At 38.0% G+C, this 22498-nt stretch overlaps 2 protein-coding genes across 6 annotated transcripts in view; one reads left to right on the top strand and one right to left on the bottom strand.

Annotated features, from left to right (window-relative positions):
• The window catches only part of SACS (sacsin molecular chaperone), a 58660-nt gene extending 42436 nt beyond the window's left edge, over nt 1-16224 (top strand). For both annotated transcript variants that reach the window (XM_085062892.1, XM_085062902.1), the window contains one exon: nt 527-16224. In XM_085062892.1, coding sequence (XP_084919018.1) covers nt 527-12087 — 11561 coding nt within the window. In that variant the 3' untranslated portion in view covers nt 12088-16224. The remainder of the gene's footprint in view (nt 1-526) is intronic.
• Nucleotides 15898-22498, bottom strand: part of SGCG (sarcoglycan gamma) — a 106257-nt gene continuing 99656 nt past the window's right edge. For all 4 annotated transcript variants that reach the window (XM_085062932.1, XM_085062915.1, XM_085062924.1 and 1 more), the window contains 2 exons: nt 20967-21090; nt 15898-19445 (listed from right to left, as the gene is read on the bottom strand). In XM_085062932.1, coding sequence (XP_084919058.1) covers nt 19272-19445; nt 20967-21090 — 298 coding nt within the window. In that variant the 3' untranslated portion in view covers nt 15898-19271. The remainder of the gene's footprint in view (nt 19446-20966; nt 21091-22498) is intronic.

Raw genomic sequence — 22498 nt, forward strand, 5'->3', positions numbered from 1 at the left:
ACTTCTGCACAACTGAGTCCAGTTTCTTGTAATTTTCAGTTGTGAGATCTGCTGCACCTGAGCCACTTTGCTATATCTAATAAATAATCTTTCAAATCTATTTGAACATTTGCAGTTAGAGACAAATAATGGATTAGATTTTTATTTACCACTAGCAAATAAGTAGGATAAAGAATCAACCAAACAAAAAATACGTTTGAATCTTCTACTTAAATTCTAAATCTCTAGTTGCTATGTATGCCTGAAAAATTTTGTGTTAAACTAACAAATGTAAAACATACTCATAATTTTCAATTTGTTGATATTTTTATACTAACATGGAATGTATTTGCTTTTAATTAACTCCCGAAAGCAAAGGAAGCTGGTATCTGCAGTCCTATTTAACAAACATATTTTTCCCACAAAGAGTCAGGGCACAGATTAGACTTTCTTTTTCTTATTTTCATTTCTCTTTCCCCCCGAAGCCCTTTGCTAGGTAGCTCTGCTCTGTGATTTTTACAGCTTTTCCCTTTTGCTGTAATTTCAGTGAGGCCATGCACTCAGCTGCAGCTCCTGAACCCAGAAAGGTTTGCCCGGCTCATTAAAGAAGTTATGAACAGCGTGTGGCCTGGGAGAGATGTGGTTGTACAGTGGTATCCAGGTGTGGAAGAAAAAAAGCACCCATCAGTTTCCTGGCTGAAGATGGTCTGGAAGAATCTATATATACATTTTTCTGATGACTTGAGTGTGTTTGATGAAATGCCGCTTATCCCCAAGACGCTGCTGGAGGAAAATCAAACATCAGTGGAACTGGTTAGATTTAGGAATCCATCACCTATCATTCTGGAAGATGAATCTGAGACTCAGCTCCCAGAATATTTAGCTGATATTATTCAGAAAATCGGTGGAGTTGTACTTAAGAAACTTGATATTTCTATCCAACATCCACTTATAAAAAGATATGTGCATCCACCATTGCCAAGTGCTGTTTTACAAATAATGGAAAAAATGTCCTTACAGAAACTATGCAATCAGGTTGCGTCATTCCCGTCAACACATAAAGATGCTCTTAGGGCATTCTTAGCTAGTTTAACAGATGTAAGTGAGAAAGAGAAGAGAATTATTCAGGAATTGCTAATATTTAAAAAAATCGAAAAATCATCTGATGAAAGTGTCCCTGTTTTTACTGGGCTAAAAGGTAGTAAGGTATTACACCACACTGCCAAAATTCCTCCTGGTCTAAGATTTTCTGTTCCAATAATTGACAGCAGTGATGAAGCAACTATTCGCTTAGCTAATCTGCTGAAAATAGAACAGCTAAAGAGCACAGACTGCTTAAATTTTGTTATAGAGGACATAAGAAGTGATTTTTATTCATATGATGAAACAGCACAGATAATGCAGTGGGTTCTTGAAAATCTGACTTTTCTGAAAAACGAGAATGCAGATGTGATAGATTGGCTGACACCACTGAAGTTTATTAAGATTTCACCAGAAAAGATAATGTCAGCAAACGAACTCTTTGATCCTGAGGTAGAACTTTTGCAACATTTGTTTTATGCTGAGGAGGAGAGTTGCTTCCCCCCTGTTATTTTTACATCCTCAGATATTCTTCATTCACTGAGACAAATAGGCTTAAAAAATGAAGCCAATCTTGATGAAACTGATGTCTTGAGAGTGGCAAAAAAAATTGAAAGTTTGCATGCTGACTCTGACACTGATCACGATTTGCTGTTAAGAAAAGCTAGAACTCTCTTGACAATATTGAACAAAAACCATACCCTGCTTCACTCATCTGAAACAAAAGCTGCAATGAAAAAGATAAAATGGATTCCTGCAAGTAAGGAAAGGCCTCCAAATTATCCAGGGTCCTTAGTATGGAAAGGAGATCACTGTAATCTGTGTTCACCACCAGAAATGTGTGATATATCACATGCAATTTTAGTTGGTTCCTCAGTTCCTCTTGTGGAAAATGTGCTGCTGGATATAGAAAAAGCGCTTGGCATCCCCACCAAGCCCAGCATAAAAGCAGTCTTGAAGCATTTCAAGGTGGTAGTTGATTGGCATAGTTCTAAAACCTTCAGTGATGAGGACTACTATCAATTTCAGCATATCTTGCTTGAGATTTATGGATTTATGCATGATCATCTAGAAGAAGGCAAAGAAGCTTTTAAAGCCCTAAAATTTCCGTGGGTTTGGACAGGTAAAACATTTTGTTCCCTCACACAAGCAGTAATAAAGTCAGTTCCTGATCTTGATCTCCAACCTTATCTACATTATGTGCCAAAAACCATGGCGAAGTTTCACCAGTTGTTTAAATGTTGTGGTTCAATTGAGGAGCTAACACCAGACCATGTTTCTATGGTCATTCAGAAAATATATCTGAAGAGTGAGCAAACTCTCTCGGAACAAGAGAGTAAGCAAAGCCTTCACATTATGTTGAGCATCATAAGATGGCTGTACAGCAACCAGATCCCCGCGAGTCTGCATACGCCCATGCCACTCTACAGTGGCAGACTTCCTTATAAACTTGCAATGAAGCCAATTCATGAGTGCTGTTACTGTGACATCAAAGTTGATGACTTAAATGATTTGCTTGAGGATTCTGTTGAACCCATAATTTTGGTGCATGAAGACATACCAATGAAAACCGCTGAGTGGTTAAATGTCCCATGCCTTAGCACAAGACTGATTAATCCAGAAAATATGGGATTTGAACAATCTGGGCAAAGAGAGCCTCTGACTGTAAGAATTAAAAACATATTGGAAGAATACCCTTCCATTTCAGATATCTTTAAGGAGCTTCTTCAAAATGCTGATGATGCTAATGCAACAGAGTGTAATTTCCTGATCGACATGAGAAGAAACATGGATATAAGAGAGAACCTTCTAGATCCAGGAATGGCAGCATGTCATGGTCCAGCTTTGTGGTCATTCAATAATTCTGAGTTTTCCGACTCTGATTTCCTAAATATAACTCGATTAGGAGAGTCTCTAAAAAGGAGTGAAGTTGATAAAGTAGGAAAATTTGGACTGGGATTCAATTCTGTTTATCATATCACTGATGTTCCTATTATTTTGAGCCGGGAGTTCATGATTATGTTTGATCCAAATGTCAACCATATAAGTAAGCATATCAGAGATAAATCTAACCCTGGCATCAAAATCAACTGGAGTAAACAACAGAAGAGACTGCGAAAATTTCCAAATCAGTTTAAGCCATTTATAGGAGTTTTTGGTTGCCAGCTACCGCTGACAGTAGAATCTCCCTACAGCTACAAAGGAACACTTTTCAGGCTGTCCTTTAGGACTCAGCAGGAAGCAAAAGTGAGTGAAGTCAGCAGTGCATCTTACAATACAGCAGACATTTACTCTCTTGTGGATGAATTTAGTATTTGTGGTCATAGACTGATAATATTTGCTCAGAGTGTAAATTCAATGGTTTTGAAATACTTGAAAATTGAAGCAGAGGATCCCGGTGTGGCACAAGATGTTGTCACTATCAGAAAAAATCTGTGTTCTTCCAAAGCACTGACTGCACCAAATGTAAGTGTTTTAAAGGAGGCAGCTAAACTCATGAAGGTCTGCAGCAGCAGTACTAAAAAGCTTACCACTGAAACACCAAAGTCATCATGTATCCTACAGATAGTAGTAGAAGAATTTCACCATGTATTTAGGCGGATTGCTGATTTACAGTCTCCACTTTTCAGAGGCACTGAAGATGATCCAGCTGCATTCTTTGAAATGGCTAAATCAGGACAGACAAAAAGATCAGGTGATGAATTGCCACAGAAAACAGTAGATTCAACAACATGGCTTATATGTTCTTGCATGGATGTTGGTGATGCTTTGAAATTTTCCTTGCATGAAAGTGGACGGAGACTAGGCCTAGTTCCCTGTGGCGGTGTAGGAGTGTTGCTGTCTGAAACCCAGGATCAAAAATGGATTGTGAAACCTAATTGCAACAACATAGGTGAAGTATTCTGCTATTTACCTCTGCGGATAAAAACAGGCTTACCTCTTCACATAAATGGCTGCTTTGCAGTTACTTCAAATCGGAAAGAGATCTGGAAAACAGACACAAAAGGAAGGTGGAATACAGTATTCATGAGACATGTTATTGTAAAAGCCTACATAGAAGCCCTTTGTGTTTTACGTGACATGGCAATCAATGGTGAACTAGTTGACTACAGTTACTCTGCAGTGTGGCCAGATCCTGATTCAGTTCACGATGATTTTTCTGTTATTTGTCAAGGATTTTATGAGGACATAGCTCATATGAAAAGCAAAGAAGGGATCAAAGTGTTTTCTGATGGTTCGTCTTGGGTTTCCATGAAGAATGTAAGGTTTTTAGATGACTCCATACTGAAACGGCCAGATGTTGGGCCGTCAGCCTTCAAGATCTTTCTGAAGTACCTCAAAAAAACTGGTTCCAAAAGTCTGTGTGCTGTAGATCTCCCATCCTGGGTAAAGACAGGATTTGAAGAAGCAGGATGCAAATACATATTATTGGAGAACACTTTCTCTGAGAAACAATTCTTTTCTGAGGTATTTTTCCCAAATATTCAGGAGATTGATGCAGAGCTGCGTGATCCTTTGATGCGTTATGTTCTCAATGAAAAAGTTGAGGAGTTCTCAGGAATTCTTCGTGCTACTCCATGTATTCCCTGTTCGTTGGATGGGCATTCGTTAGTTACACCATCAAGACTGATCCATCCTGAGGGAAGAGTTGCAAAGTTGTATGATGCTGAGGATGGAAGGTTTCCTTATGGTACCACTCAGGATTACCTTAACCCTGTTATTTTGGTTAAACTTGTTCAGTTGGGAATGGCTAAAGATGATATTTTATGGGAAGATCTAATAGAACGTGCAGAGTCAGTAGCTGAAATTAACAAGACAGATCATGCTGCAGCTTGTCTCAGGAGCAGTATTATATTGAGTCTTATTGATGAGAAACTAAAATCTAGAGATCCTAGAGCTAAAGAATTTGCTGCCAAATGTCAAAACATTCCTTTTCTTCCTTTCCTTGGCAAACCAGCAGGCTTCTCACTGCACTGGAAGGGCAGTGATTTTCAGCCTGAAGCAATGTTCTCAGCAAATGATCTTTTCACTGCGGATCATCAAGATATAGTTTGCCTCACACAACCAATTCTTAATGAAAATTCCCACTCTTTTAAAGGTTGTGGTACTTTGTCATTAGCTGTCAAAGAATTTTTGGGTTTACTGAAGAAACCAGCTGTTGATTTAGTCATAAATCAGTTAGAAGAAGTTGCGAAGTCATTTGATGGAATCACTTTGTATCAAGAAAATATCACTAATGCTTGTTACAAATATCTGCATGAAGCAATGTTAGAGAGTGAATCAACAAAAGCCATGATAATTGAAAAGCTAACAAACTGTAGTTTTATTTTGGTTGAGAATGTGTATGCTGATCCCTCAAAAGTGTCTTTTCATTTGAATTTTGAAGCAGCACCCTATCTTTATCAGTTGCCTAACAAATATAAGAATAATTTCCGTGAGCTGTTTGAAAGTGTGGGTGTAAGACAGGCTTTTACAGTTGAAGACTTTGCTGTAGTTCTGGAATTAATAAATCAGGAAAGAGGGACCAAACAACTAACAGAAGACAACTTTCAGCTCTGCAGGAGAATAATTAGTGAAGGAATATGGGGTCTCATTAGAGAGAAGAAGCAGGAGTTTTGTGAGAAAAAGTATGGTGAAATTTTATTGCCAGATACTCGTCTTGCACTTCTGCCTGCAAAATCTTTGTGTTACAATGACTGTCCATGGATTAAAGTTAAAGACACAACTGTTAAATACTGTCATGGTGATATTCCAAGAGAAGTTGCAGTAAAGCTTGGAGCAATACCAAAACGCCATAAAGCCTTAGAAAGATATGCATCAAATATCTGTTTTACTACCCTTGGAACAGAATTTGGCCAGAAAGAAAAATTGACTAGTAGAATCAAAAGCATTCTGAATGCTTACCCTTCAGAAAAAGAAATGCTGAAAGAGCTCCTTCAGAATGCAGATGATGCAAAAGCTACAGAGATCTGTTTTGTGTTTGATCCTAGACAGCATCCAGCTGATAGAATATTTGATGAGAAATGGGCACCCCTTCAAGGACCAGCACTGTGTGTTTACAACAATCAGCCTTTTACAGAAGATGATATTCGGGGAATCCAGAACCTTGGAAAAGGTACGAAAGTAGGAAATCCCTGTAAAACTGGACAGTATGGTATAGGTTTCAATTCTGTTTATCACATTACTGATTGCCCATCTTTCCTGTCTGGCAATGATATACTTTGCATTTTTGATCCTCATGCAAGATATGCACCAGGTTCAACCTCAACAAGTCCTGGCCGCATGTTTAGAGATTTAGATGCAGATTTCAGAACACAATTCTCAGATGTACTGGACCTCTACTTAGGAAACCACTTCAAACTGGACAATTGTACAATGTTTAGGTTTCCTCTTCGAAATGGAGAAATGGCAAAAGTATCAGAAATTTCATCAGTTCCATGCTCGGATAGAATGGTCCAAAACCTTCTAGATAAACTGCGTACAGATGGAGCAGAACTCTTAATGTTTTTGAACCATATGGAAAAAATTTCTATTTGTGAGATAGAAAAAACAACAGGAGCACTGAATGTCCTGTATTCTGTACAAGGCAAAATCACTGATGGAGACAGACTGAAACGAAAGCAATTCCATGCATCTGTGATTGACAGCGTAACTAAAAAGAAGCAGCTAAGTGAAATACCTGTACAGCAGATAACGTACACAATGGATACTGAAGACTCTGAAGGAAATCTCACAACTTGGTTAATTTGTAACAGGTCAGGCTTTTCTGCCATGGAAAAGGTATCCAAAAGTGTGGTTTCAGCCCACAAGAATGAGGACATTACTCTTTTCCCTCGTGGTGGAGTAGCAGCTTGCATAACTCATAATTACAAAAAACCCCACAGAGCATTCTGTTTCTTACCCTTATCGTTAGAAACTGGATTGCCTTTCCATGTGAATGGACACTTTGCTCTGGACTCTGCAAGAAGAAATCTGTGGCGTGATGATAACGGTGTTGGAGTAAGAAGTGACTGGAATAGTAGTCTAATGACAGCGCTGATAGCACCGGCCTATGTTGAACTGCTGATTCAACTGAAGAAGAGGTATTTTCCAGGCACTGACCCTACAGTATCAGTGCTGCAAAACACACCTGTTCATGCTGTGAAAGACACTTTAAAAAAGTTTTTATCTTTTTTTCCTGTTAATAGACTTGATATTCAGCCAGATTGGTATTGTTTAGTGAAAGCGGTTTACAGTTGCATTTATGAAGATTTGAAGCGTCTTTTACCTGTTATGAGAGCTCCAAATGTTGATGGTTCTGATTTGCATTCTGCTGTTATCATCACTTGGGTTAACATGTCTACTGCGAACAAAGGCCGACCCTTCTTTGACAATTTGCTACAAGATGAACTGCAGCACCTCAAAAATACAGAATACAACATCACAACGCGGAAGACAGTGGCAGAAAATGTTTACAGACTAAAGCATTTACTCCTAGAAATTGGCTTTAATTTGGTATATAATTGTGATGAGACTGCAAATCTCTACCACTGTTTGGTCGATGCAGATATTCCTGTCACCTATGTGACACCTGCTGATGTCCGATTGTTTTTGATGACATTTTCTTTTCCAGACTCCAATTGCCACATTGGAAAGTTACCCTGTCGTCTTCAGCAGACAAATTTGAAACTCTTCCACAGTCTTAAACTCCTGGTTGACTACTGTTTCAAAGATGCAGAAGAAAATGAAATCCAAATTGATGGTTTGCCACTCCTTCTTACTCTTGACAATGTTTTGCAAGTTTTTGATTCAAAGCGACCGAAGTTCTTGACAACATACCATGAACTGATTCCGTCTCGCAAGGATCTCTTTATGAACACATTGTATTTGAGATACAACAATATTCTGCTCAGCAGTGAAGTAGCAAAAGTCTTTGATATCAGAAGTTTTGCTGAATTGTTATCATCTGTGCTGCCTAGAGAATATAAAACTAGAAATTGTATGAAATGGAAGGAAAACTTTGCAAGTGAATCTTGGCTTAAAAGTGCCTGGCATTTTATCAGTGAGGCTATAAATATTAAGGAAGAGCAAGAAGATACGCAAGAAAAATTCGATGGCGTTATTGAAACTTTGAAGGACTGGACTTTGCTCCCAGGTGTAAAATTTACTGTCTCAGCCAATCATCTTGTTGTGCCAGAGTGTGATGTTTTGCTGCCACTCAGCATTATGCATATAGCTGTCTTTCCAAATGCTCAGAGTGATAAAGTCTTCCATGCTTTAATGAAAACAGGCTGTATTCAGCTGGCATTGAACAAAATCTGCTCCAAAGACAGCGCTTTAGTGCCTTTGTTATCAGGACGTACAGCAAACATAGATAATCCTTCAAGCATTCTGAAAGCCATACAATATATGGTACAGACGTCAACTTTTAAGACTGAAAAGTTAGCAGAAAGTGACTTTGAGGCTCTCTTAATGTACTTCAATTGCAACTTAGGTAATCTGACATCTCAGGATGACATTAAAATTTTAAAGTCTCTTCCATGTTACAAATCAATCAGTGGCCGATATATCAGCATTGCAAAATATGGGACGTGTTATGTCCTCACGAAAAGCATCCCATCAGTGGAAGTAGACAGATGGACACAGTCGACTTCATCAGCTTTCCTTGAGGAGAAAGTTCATTTGAAAGATTTGTACACTATGCTTGGCTGTGTCTCTGTGGATGATCTTGAAGTGTACTTGAAACATCTTTTACCAAAAATTGAAAATCTGTCTTATGATGCAAAATTAGAACATTTGATCTACCTAAAGAATAGGCTTACTAGCATTGAAGAAGCTTCAGAAATGAAAGAACAGCTGTTTGAAAAGCTTGAAAGCATTTTGATCATTCATGATGCAAGCAATAGGTTAAAACCCGCAAAGTACTTTTATGACAGGACTGTAAAAGTCTTTGAAGTTATGCTTCCTGAAAAATTCTTTATACCTCAAGATTTTTTTAAGAAGCTAGAGCAACTTACAAAACCAAAAAATCAAGCTGCATTCCTTCCATCATGGGTAACTTTTCTACGACATATTGGATTGAAATTCATCATTTCACAGCAGCAGTTACTGCAGTTTGCTAAGGAAATCAGCATGCGAGCAAATACAGAAAACTGGTCTAAAGAAACACTACAGAATACTGTTGATGTCCTCCTCCATCATATATTTCAAGAAAGAACTGACCTTTTTTCAGGAAACTTTCTGAAAGAATTGTCTTTAATTCCTTTTCTGTGCCCTGAACGAGCTCCAGCAGAATTTGTGAGATTTCATCCTCAGTATCAAGAGGTTAATGGGACACTTCCTCTGATACGATTCAATGGGGCACAGGTGAATCCTAAATTCAAGCAGACTGATGTGTTGCAGTTGCTGTGGACATCATGTCCCATTCTTCCTGAGAAAGCAACACCATTAAGCATCAAAGAGCAAGAGGGGAGTAGTCTTGGTGCGCAAGAACAGCTTGAGCAAGTTTTAACCATGCTGAATGTTAATTTGGACCCTCCTCTGGACAAAGTTATCAATAACTGCAGGAACATATGCAATATAACAACTTTGGATGAGGACATGGTGAAAACAAGGGCCAAGGTCCTAAGAAGCATTTATGAGTTTCTTAGTACAGAGAAGAGGGAATTCCGCTTTCAGCTTCGAGGAGTTTCTTTTGTAATGGTGGAAGAAGGTTGGAAGCTCCTTAAGCCTGAAGAGGTGGTTATAAACCTTGAGTATGAATCTGATTTTAAACCTTATCTTTACAAACTTCCTTTAGAGCTTGGCACTTTCCATCAGTTGTTTAAACATTTGGGTACTGAAGATATTATTTCAACAAAGCAGTATGTTGAAGTTCTTGGTCGCATATACAAGAGCTCAGAAGGAAAGCAATTGGATCCTAATGAAATGCGCACAGTTAAAAGAGTAGTTTCAGGCCTGTTTAAAAGTCTTCAGAATGATTCTGTAAAGGTCAGGAATGACCTTGAGAACATGAGGGATTTTGCCCTTTACCTTCCCAGTCAAGATGGTAGGTTGGTAAAGTCGAGTATCTTAGTTTTTGATGATGCCCCCCACTACAAAAGCAGAATCCAGGGTAACATTGGTGTGCAGATGCTTGTTGATCTCAGCCAGTGTTACTTAGGCAAAGACCATGGCTTTCACACTAAATTGATAATGTTATTCCCTCAGAAACTGAGGCCTCGCTTACTTAGCAGTATTCTTGAAGAACAGTTGGATGAGGAGTCTCCCAAAATTTGTCAGTTTGGAGCATTATGTTCTTTGCAGGGAAGGTTACAGCTACTGTTGTCCTCAGAGCAATTCATCACAGGACTCATTAGGATTATGAAGCATGAAAATGACAATGCTTTTCTGGCTAATGAGGAAAAAGCAATAAGACTTTGCAAAGCTTTGCGAGAAGGTTTGAAAGTTTCCTGTTTCGAGAAGTTACAAACAACATTAAGAGTTAAAGGGTTTGCTCCTATTCCCCACAGCAAAAGTGAAACATTTGCTTTCTTGAAGAGATATGGAAATGCAGTAATACTACTTTACATACAGCATTCTGACAGCAAGGACATAAATTTCCTCTTAGCATTAGCCATGACCTTAAAATCTGCAACTGACAACCTGATTTCTGATACCTCATATTTAATTGCCATGCTGGGTTGTAATGACATTTATCGTATCAGTGAGAAGCTTGACAGTTTAGGAGTGAAGTATGACTCTTCTGAGCCTTCAAAACTTGAACTACCAACACCTGGCACTCCTATACCAGCTGAAATTCACTATACACTTCTTATGGATCCAATGAATGTATTTTATCCTGGTGAATATGTGGGTTACCTTGTTGATTCGGAAGGTGGTGATATATACGGATCATATCAGCCAACTTACACCTATGCAATCATTGTGCAAGAAGTAGAAAGAGAAGATGGTGAAAGTCATAGTTTTCTAGGGAAGATTTACCAGATTGATATTGGATATAGTGAATATAAAATAGTGAGCTCTCTTGACTTGTACAAATTTTCTAGACCGGAGGAAAGTTCTCATGGCAGGGATAGCACACCGTCTACCCCAACCAGTCCTACAGAGTTTCCAGCACATGGACCGAGGGCAATTCCACCTATCTTCACTGGTAGAGAGAGCCACAAAACAATGTCCTCAAAACACCACTCTCCGAAAAAGATAAAGTCAAACTCATTGCCAGAAATATTACGAGAAGTGACATCTGTGATTGAACAGGCTTGGAAGCTTCCAGAATCAGAAAGAAAAAAGATTATTAGGAGGCTGTATCTTAAATGGCATCCAGATAAAAATGCAGAGAATCTTGATATAGCTAATGAGGTTTTCAAACATTTACAGAATGAGATTAACCGGATGGAAAAACAGGCCTTCATGGATCAAAATATGGACAGAGCCTCAAGAAGACCATTTTCATCCTCCGCTTCTCGGTTTCAGTCAGATAAATTTTCATTTCAGAGATTTTACACTTCATGGAATCAGGAAGCAACAAGCCACAAATCCGAAAGGCAGCAGTATAAAGAGAAGTGTCCCTCTTCCACGGGGCCATCTCACTCACAGCGCTTTTTTGTCCCACCTACGTTCAGGTCTGTTGGGAATCCTGTGGAGGCACGTCGATGGCTTAGGCAGGCCCGAGCCAACTTCTCAGCTGCACGAAATGACCTTCATAAAAATGCCAATGAATGGGTGTGCTTCAAATGCTACCTTTCTACTAAACTAGCCTTGATTGCAGCTGACTATGCTGTGAAGGGCAAGTCAGACAAAGACATAAAACCAGCAGCCCTTGCACAAAAAATAGAGGAGTACAGTCAGCAGCTTGAAGGACTTTCAAATGATGTTCAGACATTGGAGGCTTATGGTGTAGATAGCTTAAAAACTAGGTATCCTGACTTACTTCCTTTTCCACAGATTCCCAATGATAGGTTTACTTCAGAAGTTGCAATGAGAGTAATGGAATGTACTGCTTGTATCATAATAAAACTTGAAAACTTCATACAACAAAAAGTATAAATTATTTGAAGAGGTTAGGGAACTGTTTTGTTGACAGTTTAGGTGTTTCATGTGATGGGATACAAATGCAATTGTGCAGCTTATGGAACGTCCATGAGGTTACATGTTGCCAAGCAGTTTAGAAGTGTAATGCGCAAAGGTGGATGGTACCGAAGGACTTAGAACTGAAATTTACTTAAATGGGATTTTTTTCTTAACTGAGCCTGCTGTTAAGCAAACTGTAAAACATGAATATTTTTTAGAATTTGCAAGGAAATTGAGCTGCGAAAATTAGATGTATGCACAACATTGTGATTAATTGGCATATTATTGAACTGCACTTTATATAACCAAAGCTTAGCTTTCTGTTAGATGAAGCCTGTAATTATAACTCCTTATTAGATTTATTTCATTTAATGTAATGTTTCTGAAGGGGTAATGTCAGTTTTCAATGTACTAATCTTAAGACTGGACATACAATGAAATGGGAGATGGGGTGGAAGTTAAAGTAACTTTGGAGGTATTGCTCCAAAGCATATCTGTATTTTTTTGTGTTCTGTGGACATTCATGTCACTCACAGTAATACTCTTATCAGCTGGATCTGATTATAAATTTGCTGCAGCATCACATTGTAAACATTTAAAGGATAGTTTAGTACCTGTAAACTGGTACAGTTATTTTAATGCTGAATAATGATACTTGGTTTAACATGCCACATCATGTCATGCATTGATTGCATTTACTTTATTATAAAATAATGCAGTATTTAATTTACTTTTTTTTTTTTTTCTGGAGCCTATAATCTTTTGTTTAATGAAAAATGCATGTGGGTTATATAATGTCTGTGAACATTATTATATGGTGTTTTATGATTTCTTTTTGAACACCAAAATTCAGTTTCCAGATGTCTAAATGCTTGAGTTTCTATTTTTTCCCCTGTGTGTGTGCCTTTGTGTGTGTACATATATATATATATTTTTCCACAAACATTGGTAATAGTACAATTCAGTAACTCATTTTTGGTGTACACAGAGCACTGTTTTTTGTTACATGTTTAAAGGTGCTGCAATGTAATGCTGGTTTTATTTTGTTATTCACTACAGCCCTTGAGAAATCTGATTATTAGTTCACGTTCTTTCTTTTATAGTTTGTAATATTTTTGGTAATGTCATGCAGTATGTTCAACATCAGCTTTTTGTAAAAAATTTAAAAGAATAAAAAATGGAAGGATAATGCTCAATGGAAGGATTTTTCTTTGCTGGATCAGCCACATTAAACATAAATGTTAAACATTTTCCAGTGGCATGCTGTTACAATTGTCTACTTGACAGCACAGTGAAACTGCAATTTAACTTACAGAATACAAAGGAAAACAAACAACAGCTAGCTTGCAGGGCTGATACAGCTGTAATAGTGTTGTAATACAATAATAAAAATTCACAGTGAGGTCTGCTTCAATTTTGAGTAAATTATAAAGGCCTTGTTCTTGAAGAAATGTGACATTTGAAAAATGATACTGCTTCTGATTGTGGAGCCCTATTATTATTATTTCTCCTATTAAATTAAGTGCCATAATTTTAATAAAGAAAAATGCAAACATATATTTCAGTCCAATGTGTTTTGGTTTTGTAATGTAGGCTGACTTTACCTATTATTTGAAGCTTTTTTATAGGTAAATACACAGTCTTTTTTCAATTAGTTTTAAATAATTGTACAAATATTAAAATACTGTTGAAAAGGAAACTTGCTTTTTTCTTGCAATGACAAATGTTTGCAGTTTTCTCAAAGAAATTGTACATTTTGCTGATTTTTTTGCAATAAATAGCATGTAAGTAAAACACAAATCCTGGTGTGCCATGAAATAAATCAGTTCAGTTAATTCCCTGTGTTTTAAAAACAGATTCCTTTGTGGTTCTTGCTTTGTGCATTAAGTCAGATAAATAGTATTCAGGATAAGCAAAATACTTGAAAAGGAAACAGTTCTCATGCTTTTCATTTTAAATGGAGCTAAAACATAAGGTATCATGGCAGCATGCAGAAGTATAACAGGAGCACTATGAACACTTTCCTTTTTTATGTGAGCTCTTGAGGAAGAAAATCTTCTATGTGTGTAACTGTGTTTTATAAGCAATTTATGTTGCCTTACCAGTATTATTATTAGGAACTGTTAAAATGGTTGTGCAGAACCACTAAACTATTCTGTTTTAATTTTATTTTGTTTATGTTGTATATATTGTTGAGTGCTTACACTGTGAGAAAGAAAATGGTTCCAGTTCTTAGGAAGCTAATGGTCTGAAGCAATTTTAAATACTGGACCATGCTGAGAAAAAACTTGAATGACACAGAAAAACTAATTTATCCTATTATTCGTGAATTGAAACTAACAATAAAATTTGCATATGGCTGCAGAGAGACAGGCAAGAGTGGTGTCTCAGTTGGAAATGTCTTAGTTTCTTATTTACTTAACTCACTGTAACAAATAAATAGGCTTTGTGAGACCAGGAAACCATATTCAGATAGAACATGATTTTTTAAGTGCCATTTAATTCCTGATTAAAAATAAAAACAAATAAATAAAATGCTTAATTATTTCTTCCTTTTGGCTTAGCTGGGAGACTTGGAAATGTGTCTAAGTCAAGTGTGGAAGCTTAGAACAGTTAGGATGTGATGATTCCATAGTAAGGGTCTGTAGAAGTAAACGTTAGCATGTAGTTTCCAGAAAAATGCATTTAACAAGTAATACTGCACATTAAGTGAGTTCTCATTGGAGAAAATGTCTTTTCATTCAGATCTGTCTCCTACTTCGACAGGGACCAGCATTTTATCTAGGAAAAGCAGCTTCAGTAGCCTTGTCTCCTGAGATTACAGTTGATGAGTTTAGAAAAAGTCAGTGATATAGGAAGCTGATTTAACTAGACACCGGGCAGCTTAAATGCAAGGAACTGCAGTTGGAATAAGCCTTGATAGGCTTGTTAGTGTCTTTTTGTGCTTTAAAAAACTTTCAAACGATGACATACACAGCTATTCAAAAAAGCACTGGACACTTGCCTCAGCAATTAGTGACTAGAAAAATACCTCTATTCTTTTTAAAATTTTGTTAAAGAAATAGTTTTATGTGTAGCTGACTACCAGAAGAAAAATGGCTTATTGTGTAAAAAATGCAGCTTTGCAATATTTGTACCCAGATCATTATCAGTAATGTTACTGTAATGATTTGTGAAATAGGATTTAAAACTTACTATAATGATTGCATTCACTTGGTACTGGTCTATTTGGGTAGCTTTAAACAAGGCTGTGATTAAATCTATTGTAATTTCTCCAGCTAAAGTAGAGGAGGGTAGTACCACCTTTGAAGTTTTCTGTTGCTGGATCTAAACACTGTGAGAAAGGCTGGATTGGTCTGGTGGAACAAAGGCAGAACCAATAGTTCAAGAATAATAAAACTTGGCAGCCAAAGTAAATGTTTTAATTTGAAGGAGACACACTTTTGTCACATGAAGGGATTTGTCAATGAATATTTAATCAAAACTGTTTATCTTCGCTGTGTTTTGTTTTCTAGATGATTAACTCAGTAGCACTGACAACATTTCTTTGTTTACTTTCACCTACTACTGATTAAAACAAAGGAATGATAGATACCCAATGAAACCTAATTGTAAAGCATTTTCTAAATTCTGCAAAGCACATTTTTAGTTGGGACCAAGATTTTTGTTCATATTTTTAAATAATGTACATTTCCCATTCTTCGTCTTGGGAAAATAATTTTGTTTTAAAAATGAAAACATTCATTTTAAGCTGTTTTTCATTTGAATACAAAAGGAGAAGCAGACTTTTCAAAATGTATAAAGTTTATTCAAGAAGTCAGTTTCCAATTCTTGCAATTTCCTTTTGCATAAAGCTATATAAAGACAGACAAATGTATATATGATAGGACTGTGAAATGGAAACAAAAAGGTGTTTGGGCAATCACCAGTGAAGTTTTACTATCATTTTTCCACTGTGTAACAACAGCAACCAGTTATAAGAACTGCTGTAAATAATTCTTTTTGAGGGAATAAATATGCAAACAAATCAGTTCACTATGCTGGTAGTGATTTTTTTCTCTTCTCCATTTGGATAATACTTTTGGAAATAAACAAGAGAACTGCATACTCTCACTTCCCTGTGCCATAATTTTCTGTTGATCTATAACTATTTACTGAAGTCTGATTCAACTAGAAATATTAATTTTGAAATATTAGGGAAAGACATCCACCTGGAGATATCAGAAATGATAATTTAGTGATGTGTGAACTATATTGAGATTAACAGCAATTCAGATTGTAGCATGAGTTGATTATTCTCTGGTAGTTTTAGCATAAATTTTGTTTCTCTACCAACCACATCTAAAAGAAAAAAAAATTCAGTGACAAGATGTTGCCATCCACGCTTTAAAATATGTGCACAACTTCTATACTGCAACAATACTTCTGATGTCAATGTTGTAGCACAGTGAGAAGAATAATGAAATGTAAGCAACGAAAAGGGTTATGTTGGTGATTTGGGTGATGGGAGCGCTGAGGGTACAGCAGACCTCTTTAGTTTTTGATGCTACTCAGAATCCACTGGTGAACTGAAGCAATTCCAGAAGGTTTATTGCCACAAGAAAGGTGGTAGTTATTGCAGTGTCCAAATGAGGTGCCAGAATGCTTAGTAGTGTTACCAGCCAGGGGGCTGCACCCTGATTTTCCTAGCTCTTTAGGGGTCAGGTTATCCTTGCCTGGAAAGCATCAGTTTAATCCATTGCTCTGAATTAATTGGCAAATCACATTTGAAAATGTGCCTTCAAAACAAAAGCTTAAAATGTGTAACTTAAAATGCTGTGCTTCCATTGCCAGCAGAACTGGCAGATTGTAACTATTTTGCAGTACCTGGATAACATTTAGGGATTAGATTAGGTGAATGATTGGTTTGATACCTCATGGAAGTGGGCATATGTTCCTTGATGTCAGAACAATGGCTGAAATTTCTAAGGACTCAAGTCCCAGTTTCCCTCTTAACACTACACCTGTAAGATTGGTGACATTACAGTCCTCCAAGTTACTTGTAGCCAGCAGTATTTAGGTATCTGGCAGATGCAAAGGTACTTGCTGACCTTTATTTTAGTACTCTTACTTTCTATCCAATGAATGAGCTAAGTCTGCTCATAATTTGGTTTGTAAAAGCTTGTGTGTGGGACTGGAACTACCTAAACTGATTTGAAAGTAATACTGAATACGGTTTCTGTTTAAAGTGTGCCTCAGCTGAGGGTTCAGTTGTAGAGACAGATATAGTTGAGAGATACAGTTGTGGAGATATACATTTCTCTCCTTATGGCCAAAAGCCTTGGACTCACTCTGGAAGATAGGAGTGAGTGAGTCTCAGCCCAAGAAAAGGGAATTTTGGATATGGAAGATGCATTGCTTCCTACTTCTCCCTTAGGCAGTGTAACAGCAGTTGGAGCACTCTCCAGATAACACGTGCTTCACTCACTTAAGTTCACCTAAAGTGTTTCCTGTTTGTGCTATTGAAACTCTTCAAGCTTGCATTAATTGCTGAGGGCTCCACCCTGCTGCTGAAGGGCAGTTTCAGTTCTGTACATCAGACTCCTGGAGAAATTGCAAAGGCAGCCCTTGAAGGAGGAACTGCCCTGGGCTTTCCCACAGCAATGTTAACTGGGGACTCTCTCAGCTCAGACGTTTGTGTGGACCTGAGATCTCCCCTGAGTGCTGGTTTTCTTCCCCTGTTCACCAGAGCTGAAGTAGCAAGTTTTAAAAAAATTAGTAGTTCTTTTGGTCTCATTCTCCTATTTTAAGGATGATGTTTTTGTTTTTTTTTCCAAAAGATACTCTGTGGTTTACTAAAACTATGGGTTAAAATCCTTCTGTAAATAGACACCAAGGCACTATGTGATAGCAGCTCCTTCCTGGATAATAACATCATCAAGTATATACAAAACAGCATCAAAGGAATTAAAACGCCATGAAGTTAAAGCAAGAGACTACTAAATATAAATCTTGCTACCCAGAGGTGTGCAAACAATTTATTTGTGTTCAGTGCAATACTGTACAGGGAAACAGGTCTGCAGTCGTATTTCTTTACAAGGCCAATAAATGGTTTGTCAGCTCTGGTGAGCATTTATTTTGTATCCAAAGTTCTAATGTAAAAAATAATAAAGAGCAGTTTTACTCTCTCTGTTTGTGATGGAGTCCCACTCTGACAGGATCAGAAATACCAGTCAACAGGTACAAGTGAAAATGAAATATGCCCCTTAATTGAAAGCTGTGGGCTGCATAAAAGGATATTTTCCCCACTGCCCAAGTAGTTCCTTGTGTCAGACAATCTGAAGACACATTTTTTTTCTTTTTACTAGTCCAGCTGGCAGAACAGATTGCCTTGTTGAATTAGCATGTCCTAAATTAAAAAAAGGATTTAAATGAGTATGACGGTACAGGCAGTAGAACAAACAATTGCTATTATAAAATATACTAACATATTTCTCTGTCATATAGCGAATGAATTTGAGATACAGGGAGGTCTTAATGACTTCTGGAGCTTTCTGCATTAGTTATTTTTATATGAATCTTAGTAATAAGCAAATCAGCATATACGTTGCCAAATTAAAATAGAAAGCTATCAGCAAATTAACACCTTTTACACAGAACTTATACAAATACCACATTTTTCTATTTTTTGTTATTGCAAGAACAAAATTGCATAGACCATTTGCTGGCACTTTCTGAATTCTCCAAATAACACTTTGTCTTAAAAATAATTCAAGTAGTTCCCTCAATTTAATTTCACCCACTAATACAGTAAGTGTTTACATTTAGTAAGAGGAAAAACCCACGGATCTCAAAAATATGAACAATGACATAATCATCCAACTGAATAATAGTTCAGCAGGGAAACATATTTGTTTTATTTTTTATGCTCTCTGTAAGGCTGTTTTCCAAGTCTTACTGACAAAACATGTAATTTGATTCAAGTCATTCTTCTGAAGTGGAAATATCATTTGTGCTCTTCTTCTCCTTACACCCTGTAGTCCAGAATTGTAGATGCTGATTTATTTCCTAAACTGAAGTACTTTGCTTTTAAAATTCTGAAAGATACGCTTTCAGTAATGCTCTTTAGCAGTAATACAAAACTCAGATGCGCAAGGGGCTGAGCAGCCTCTCTGGGTGCCTCACTGGCAGACCCGGCTGTACTCTTGGCAAGTGGAGCCCACGCCGGCCACTGACAAGTAGAGCTTTCCATCTGGACACACGCAGATTTCATAGAGCCCCTGAGAAATCCCAGATCCACCCCTTGCACCCTCGGGCAACTTGGGCAGTCGCACAGTTTCAGCATCGAGCAAAAGCTGTGTGGGAAAAAGCAGGACAAATGGGCTCGTTAGAGATAATAAAGCAATAATGTGCCACAAGACAAGTTGAATTTGGCTAGGCAGAGGCTTAAAAGTGGCCTATCCAGGACTTGCTATATACAAAATTTCTCTGAGCCCTAGGCTCTTGGCAGACATAAACACAGGAGAGGGATAAGCCGCTGCCCAACCTCTTCATTAGCTGAGAACTCATGAAGTTCAACAAGGCCAAGTGCAATGTCCTGTACCTGTGTTGGGGCAATCCCAAAAATGGATACAAGCAGGGTGATGAATGGATTGAGAGATTCCCTGAGGAGAAAGACGTGGGGGAATTGAGGGATGAGAAATGATGTATGAGCCAGCAATGTGTGCTTGCAGCCCAGAAGATGAATCACATCCTGGGCTGCAACAGGAGCAGCATGGACAGCAGGGCAAGGAGGGGATTCTGCCCCTCTGCACTTCTCTGGTGAGACCCCACCTGCAGTGCTGCATCCAGATCTGGGGTCCCCAACATAAGACAGACATGGACCTGTTGGGGTGAGTCCAGAGGAGAGCCATGAAGATGCTCAGAAGGATGGAGCACCTCTCCTATGAGGAAAGGCTGAGAGAATTGGGATTGTTCAGCCTGGAGAAGAGAAGGCTCTGGGGAGACCTTACTGCAACCTTCCAGCATTTAAAGGGGGTCTGCAAGAAAGCTGGGGAGGGACTCTTTATGAGGGATACTGGTTTTAAATGGAAAGAAGATATATTTAGATTAGATATAAAAAAAGAGTTTCTTCCAGTGGTGAGGCACAGGAACATGTTGCCCAGAGAAACTGTGGATGATCCATCCCTCAAAGTGTTCAAGGTCAGGTTGGATTGAGCTCTGAGTAACCTGGTCTGGTGGAACGTGTCCCTGTCCATGGCAGGGGAAGTTGGACCTGGATGATCTTTAAGGTCCCTTCCAGCACAGTTCCCTCTATAATTCTAAGGTAAGTAGGGTCTTACACATACACAAAATAGCAGGACACAAGCGCTGCTGCTGGACCCAGGTCTGTTCTGGCCTGAGTGCTGAGGCCTCACTGCTGAGCCAGCTGATTAAGGATGGACATGGGCTGGTCTGTAGTTCCTTTGTGGAAGACCTGGCACAGTACAGCTTTGCAGAGGGGATAATAGGCTGTTGCATGTTGCCTGCTGTCAACGATGTCTGCAGAGCTTCACTCCTTAATTTTGCCACTCTGGGGCTGTGTCTTCTTCTGGGCCAAGATTGCCCACTGGGGTGCCTGAGGAATCACTGTGCTAATGGGGAGCTAAGTGCTATCCAAGTTCTATTAGAAAGCATCTCTCTAACCTAATACAACATCATGTCTATTGGTAGTCTTATTTGCATAAATCAAAGTTTTATTATTGACACTATTAATTTTAAGATACTGTCTCCTAATACCTGAGGAATTCAATTAAGAGAACTTGAAAAAAAAGGCTTGAAGTTATAGTCACACAGAAGACCAACCATAGTTATGGAAAAGAAGGGCTTGTACTCACCACACCATCACTGCTGTGCAGTTTGATATCCATCTGGGAAAGAGCTTCGATATTCCCAGCTTGTGCTTTGATATTAATTCCTCGTGGTGCATCCATGCTCAAAGATCGAGTTGGTGATTCCAGCCTAAAAGCAAGAGCAGGAAATCAGACAGTAGCACAATCTCATAAATTCCTTTATTTTAGAAAAGTAAGTAAACTTCGAACAAGCCCTTGCAGGCTCTTGCCTGAAGTCATGTAAAAGATGCAGCTTCCTTTCTCTTCAGGCAGACTTGAAAAAGGAGGCAGCTATTTCAAAACCCATGAAAACATCCGAAATGAAAAATATAGATTAATTCATAATACAAATGCAAGGTGTTATTTCATACATAACTGCAGATTATTTCAGTATAATTTAATCTATTAAATTGAAAATCAGTTTCACATTATTTAGTTTCAATTTGTTTTCATTTTTGACATAATGAGACATCAAAATTAATACAATTAATAGATTTTTTTTAATCAATGAGAATTTTGACACTGCTATTAGTTGGACCTAGATTTACTTTGTGTGTGTGTGTGTTGTTTAACTAGATGGCATTTGAAACTTAAAAACTGTTAACTTAATTTGAAATAAAAATTATACAATATAACAAGTTGAGTTGCAAATCCTGCAGTGCCACAAGATGGCAGGAAGGCACTGTATTATCTGAGTAATCACCTCATTGGATCAGCTGTGCAGGATTAATAATTTTTATTTTTCAAAGAGATAAGGCTATGTTTCTACAGAATTTCCATGCTAAGTAGCACAGATAGAAGTACCAATCAAAAATCATGAAGAGGAAAGAAAGAACCCAAGCTTAGCATTATGTTGCTTATTTGCCCATTACCTAGAACTGCTTCATCTGGAGGCACTGCAGGATCAGAATTGATACCTATTAGGTTCTGATCGTGAGCATTGTCTCACCCTTCCTGATGACACCATCCAACATTAAACAGGAGAATATGAAGGCTAGAGAAAGTGAGACAACTGGTGGTCCCTGTTTACATCTGTGTTAGCTTTCCTGTTCCCTGGACACATACCAAAGAATGCAGGTTGCATCCACACTGCAGAACACACACGTCCTTGTTCCCAAGTCTGCATGTTCTCACCCATAATGTTTTCCAGACATGTAGAGGGTTGTGTGTGTGAGCATGCACTCCCAGCAGATGCTGTGTTGGCTCTGCTGGTGCTCCACAGCTACCAGTCTGGGTGAGTGGGAGCTGTGCCCCAGCAGGTCCTTTACTGGGAATGCATTGTGCAGTGAGTCCAGACTCTGACTGCCAATCATTGGAAGGAATTGAATGACTTTACACACAATCCTGATGTAGCTGTCTAATTTACTGAGACTATTTAAATTCTTCCTTTTTTTTTTTTTTTGTTTTCCTCTTACTTCATTAAAACCAGAATTTAACAGAAGTCAGTTTGTACTTGTGAGAAAGTTCACTGGTATCTTCGAATTCTGAGGAAGTTAAATCCAGCTGATAACTTAAAACCTAAACCCATGATATCTAAG

This window comes from Lichenostomus cassidix, chromosome 1, assembly GCF_008360975.1.
Source record: "Lichenostomus cassidix isolate B80296 chromosome 1, HeHo_3.0, whole genome shotgun sequence".
Classification (NCBI taxonomy): domain Eukaryota; kingdom Metazoa; phylum Chordata; class Aves; order Passeriformes; family Meliphagidae; genus Lichenostomus; species Lichenostomus cassidix.